Genomic DNA, 5,500 nt, shown 5'->3' on the forward strand with positions numbered 1-5,500 from the left:
TAGGTTAGTCTATATAAACCGATGTATGGTTAGACATTAGAGGGTGTGGTGTGAGATGCAACTGAGTTAGGGTTCATCCAAAAGGCACACACGAGATGTAACCGAGTTAGGGTTCATCTAGATGTAACCGGGTTAGGGTTCATCAAGAGTCGAACCGAGTTAGGGTTAGAGAGTTGTAATCAGTTTTTTAAGTGATATTTTCTAATTAATATAAACGCGAGTTATTCGTTTAATTTGTGTGTTGATTATCGATACGGGACTTGAACACCATTGTTCATAACTTCATATTTCTTTGGATGAATCGTTTCACAATTTGATGAAAAAATATTGAATTCCTTTATAAAATTATCAACCAAACATGTTAAGAATGAAATTTAGAGATTCCAGTTTCAACCAATTCTTTAAACCAAACACGATAGAAAGTGAAATTATGAATTCTATTAAATTCTAGGAAACAAATGGAATCTTAATCCAAAGTACAAATATATAAATCCTAAAAAGAAGAAAGGAGTAGGACAATAGCAATGAATTATAGTCAATACAAAAATATTAATTAGGTAATCATAAGTACTTTCTTATAGCAAGTGTCACACAAAAGATTTTTCATTTTGGAACCTATTTACCTCACATGAACTCTTGATGGTTTCATTCTTTCAAGAAACTACCAACACTTGATGTCATCACTTACCATCTTCTTATTCCAACACCAACAAAATTACTACACACTTTGGTTTGGTGAACCAGAAGCCTGCACCAAATACAACCGGCGACACGGGGTCCCATCATCCGGGTGGTTTTGAATCGACCGCGGCAAACCACGCACCTTATTAAACAAATTAAGTGGATCATGAAACAACCCATAATCCGCATCCGGATCACCAATTTGTGAAAGCTTGACATCACAAAAGCCTAGAGACGGAAGCAAGTGATCCGGCCAATCACTATAGAAATGATAGTTGGTAGTCGAAAGCGCGGTTGATTGTTTATTCATGAAGTCTGCTAGCAAAACTGTGTGTGTGGTTTTGCAATTGTTGGCAATTGTTTTTAGTACTCCCATTGCATGGGAATGTGGGAGGTAATATATGATTCCTTCTAGGATCCATATGGTGTTGTTCTCGGGTTTGTATCCGGATTCGTGGAGCTTCGTGAGCCAGTTTTCGTCTCTTATATCGGCTGGTATTCTTGTAAGGGATTTTGCGGTTAATGTGAGTTGAGTTGGGTCGTTTATGGACTTCGTTGCGGCTTCAAGTAATGTGTCTTTCATTTGTATGACCTCTGGGAAGTCGATCTCGTAAACATCGGTTTCTTTTAAGCATTCTAGCCGATATGCTCGTGTATCCATTCCTGCAAGTGATCAAACTACTCAATACTCATTCCTAATACTTTGGTTTAATCATGCGGCTAAAGTTGAGGGGCTTAATTGCAAAGTGTGAAAGTTTATAGCTATAAACCCTTTTTCTTTTTAGAAAAAAAATAAAATTAAATCGGGCTGGTAGCTAGACCGAGAACTTGACACTAACTTGGCAAAGGTAGAACCGCACTAATATAATCGGTCGGAGTTTAACGAGTGATGGTTGAACCGATATTTAGTTGGTCACGTCGTGAGTGAGTTTTTCTTCTAAGTAAATCTGTTTTAGACTAAAAATTTTGAATTTAACCAATAAAATGTTCATTAGTTGATCCAGTTGTGAATAATATTTTAGATTAAAATATTTAGATTTAAACGCTAAAGTGTTCATTAGTTGTTTCAGTTGTGAGTAATATTTTTCTTCTAAGAAAATCCGTCTTTTAGATTAGAAAAAGTTGAATTTAAAATCTCTCACACACATGTTTGGCGTCTATCCAGGAATATTATGTTACATTATAGATAATTTTTTTAACACTAATTAAAAAAAAAGCATTCATTTGTTTCTTTATATTTTTAAAAAACTTTAAATATATATAATTTATATCTAACTATAAATATCAACCGTCATGTATCATACATTTGTAAGTTTAACATACTTTTTCTCGTCCTTTTTTTTATTTTACTTTTCATCGTTCATAAATAGAAATTTACAACTTACAAATTAAAAGAAAAAATGATCATTATATAATATTCTTTATTCAAGCTGTGTAATATAAGAGCTTCAAATCTAACATAATAATATATTGAATTACTGAATAGATAAGTGATCATTAAACTACTGAAGTTAGACCTGAAGTTAGATAAGTGATCACCTAACTCTAAGGTCCACCTGAATTTCAACGAGTGTTAGATCGAATTTAAGTGGTTCGTTGGGTGGTTACGTGAAATATATATTTATTTTAAGACTATTTCTTATAAATTATAAAATTTGAATTTGAAACTTTCATACGCATATGTTTAAAAAAATGTGTTAGCTAGCGTTGTATTTCTTGGCATACTCTAAAAAATGTGTTCTTTTGTGTTTTTTTTTCTTTCATAAAAACAATATTTTTATTTTAAATATAAACAAATAATAGTATACTTTTAAAATTTTATAAAATATATAATTACTTATTTGAATATGTTTTTGATTCCCTTTGAACTCCAATTTATTTTTGTTCTAAACTTTTCCCCATTTTTATGTCACTTTGTGATATTTATAATTAATTAACGTTACAGAAAATAACCATCACTTAATTAATCCTATTGTTCACACAAGAAACACCAGTACGTGTTCCAATGCACTTCATACAAACCTCATAGTACAAAAATAAAAAAGACCGGAAAACCAACCTGCACCTAGTAGAACAACCTGAGCACCACCACCAAGCGACTTAACCGCAGCCTCAAGCTTCGAGTCGAACCATAACGTCCTTACCGCAAGAATCACCCCCGAAACTTCCCTAGCATTGTTCAACCTGTCCTTCTTGATCTTCTCATAAAGACTTTTCAAATAAGTCTCACCCGCAAACAACTCGGCTAAAGGATCATGCACAACATGTTTCCATAGTGCCCTCCCAGCCGCAGTCTGGCAAGCCGATTGTTTAACCGAGTCCCACTCATTCTCAATGGTTGCATGAAGTTCCCGGACCGCGTCACTATATAACAACCCGGGTTGTGGCCAGTTTTGGTGATCAGGGAGGGTGTCATTCATGGTTTTTATTATTATTATTATTGGAATGTGAAAGTGTGAATAGAAGGATATGAAAGAAGTGGGGTTTATGTTGTTGAAAATTAAAGGTTTAGGGGATAAGGGAAAAGAGGGCCACACACAAAATACTAACCAAATGCTCAATCGTATCCATGTTCTTTGCATAGGGTTAAGAAACACTCCACGATGACCACCCAATTTTCTTTTCTTTCAAATGTTCTTGCTACCTTTTTCTTTTCTTTTTCAACATGACTAATACAAGCGGAATGTCCGTTGAGCTAACCTGACCCGACCCGACAGAAAGAAAAAAGCTAAGGTCTGAATAAAATGAATATTTATCTTCAATCAATAGAGTTACTGAAGTCACTTTCACAGTCCCCTTTAGGTTTTCTCCACCTAGTGGGGACTAATGGACATGATCAATGACATCAGCTCTATTCTCTACCTCTATAAATACCACAAGATATGAATGACACGTGTAATGTGTGTTCTTTCACTTGCTGGTATTATACTGATTATTCAGAATTCTCATGCTTATTCTTAAAGAAACCGATACTGATTTTCACTTGTAGAAAGAACCCTATTTACGTAACTTTGTAAAGAAGCTAATGATGTTTTGTTTTGTAGGTTTTAATTAATCGTTGTAGCTTGGTATTGTTTTCATCAATGAGGTGAGTAGGTGACCTTGTGGAACGGATCTGGATATAGATTCCCTTCTTCACTAATTCCTTTTAATAACAGTAAAATCTGCTACCGATAAATTCATTGGGTAAAACGCAATTTGTGTTGATCGTACAATCAGATATAAAACGTGCGGAGCCCAAATGGACCATTTATTTTTAGATTTAATACAGAACTTCGTACTCCATGAAAGTGGGGAAAAATATTTCTATGGTTAATATTCAAAGTTTAATTAATAAGTTGGTTCGTGTGATGAAGACGATAAGAGTCTTGATGCATGATGTACAAGGATTGAAAGTAACTACACAAGCCCAAAAAAATCTTTACATGCCCCCCACTTGGATTATGGATAATATATTTTAGTATTTTACTTATGAAATTGATATTATGAGTGGTTTTCAAGAACGGTTAAATGTTGTGCTTGCCTACTTGGGTTGTGTTGGTCATCCTCGACCACCTACTACTGTTTTGTTTTTGCCTTTTTGGTGGTGATGGTGTAAAGCTAGGGGTATTTTTGGCATGGCTCTGACCATTTGTGGCCTTGTGGGCAGATATTGAGGTGGTACACATTAAATGGACAATGTTTATATTAAGCTTTTTTTTTTGAATGGTGGGATATTTAATAAAAATAATAATAATAATAAAAGGCAACTAGCAAAAAGTTAGAGAAAGGAACGTCATCAAAATCATAATACGTCTAATATAAATATTCTAAAATGAATTTATACCATTGATACCATTTTAGGAAATGTGTCTTCTATCTTGGAAAGGGTAAGTAATACAGTCCGAGCATGCCAATATAAGGCCTTAACTTTTAACGGATTTGGTGATCTCTTTTAAATAATATTACTTACTTTAAATAATTACTTGTTATATTTAAAAACAATCTAACTTTAGTAAAAGATTAATGTTAAACCGACACTATGCAAATCGTTTACGAGAACCAAAGAGAAAAACTTAAGTTTGAGAACAGCTCGGTTTCTTGTTAAACATCATATAAGAATGTTCAGAAAAAAGTAATAAGCAAATTATGTATTTTTTAAGTCAACAAATACAAGTTATTTGAAAATAATCAAATTAATTGTTAAATAAAATACTAGAATATCTTTTTAAAATAAACTAGGTTATTGACCCTTTGGCGCCACGGGTGGAAAATTATAAATCATGTAACATCCACACGTTTCTAGTATCAACTAATATATAAATCATGTATAAACATATTCAGCTAAAATAACATCCATATTACAATTATAAATTAGTAAATAGTTCCTTATAAACACATTTATAGTTTTATTCGTAACTTTACCTTCCTTGTTATAAGCATTTTAACACCGTCTCTACTCTTCACTGGTGATAAAGCCACATATAGTTGACCATGTGTAGACACCGGTTCTCGCAGGTATATGCCAACTCTTGCCGGTGATTGGCCTTGACTTTTATTAATGGTCATTGCAAAACAATCCGCAACAGGAAACTGTCTTCATTTCAATATAAATGGCAGTTTCTTATCTGCAGGAGTTATAACACTACGAATTATATAAGTGCGAAACTCAATGTTAGTACCTGAAATAACCTTTACTTCGATAAAACGCATCCCCAAGTTAATTACTTGTAATCTGGTTCCATTGAATAAACTGTTCTTCTGATCAATATTCCTTAGTAACATTACTGGCACACCAACTTTTAGAACCAATATATGATTAGGCATACCAGACACAGTG

General features: G+C 33.4%; 1 protein-coding gene across 1 annotated transcript; it reads right to left on the bottom strand.

Moving 5' to 3' along the window:
• Positions 1-500: 500 nt before the first annotated feature.
• On the bottom strand, positions 501-3,359 carry LOC143596915 (uncharacterized). Its single transcript, XM_077075571.1, has 2 exons — positions 2,741-3,359; positions 501-1,344 (listed from the first exon to the last, which is right to left on the bottom strand). Exons 1-2 carry the CDS (start codon positions 3,261-3,263, stop codon positions 719-721), a joined length of 1,149 nt encoding a protein of 382 aa, XP_076931686.1. The 5' UTR covers positions 3,264-3,359; the 3' UTR covers positions 501-718.
• Between the last annotated feature and the right edge of the window lie 2,141 nt (positions 3,360-5,500).

This window comes from Bidens hawaiensis, unplaced genomic scaffold, assembly GCF_021521415.1.
Source record: "Bidens hawaiensis isolate Kalapana, Puna unplaced genomic scaffold, B.hawaiensis_p1.1 tig00047371_1, whole genome shotgun sequence".
Taxonomy (NCBI): domain Eukaryota; kingdom Viridiplantae; phylum Streptophyta; class Magnoliopsida; order Asterales; family Asteraceae; genus Bidens; species Bidens hawaiensis.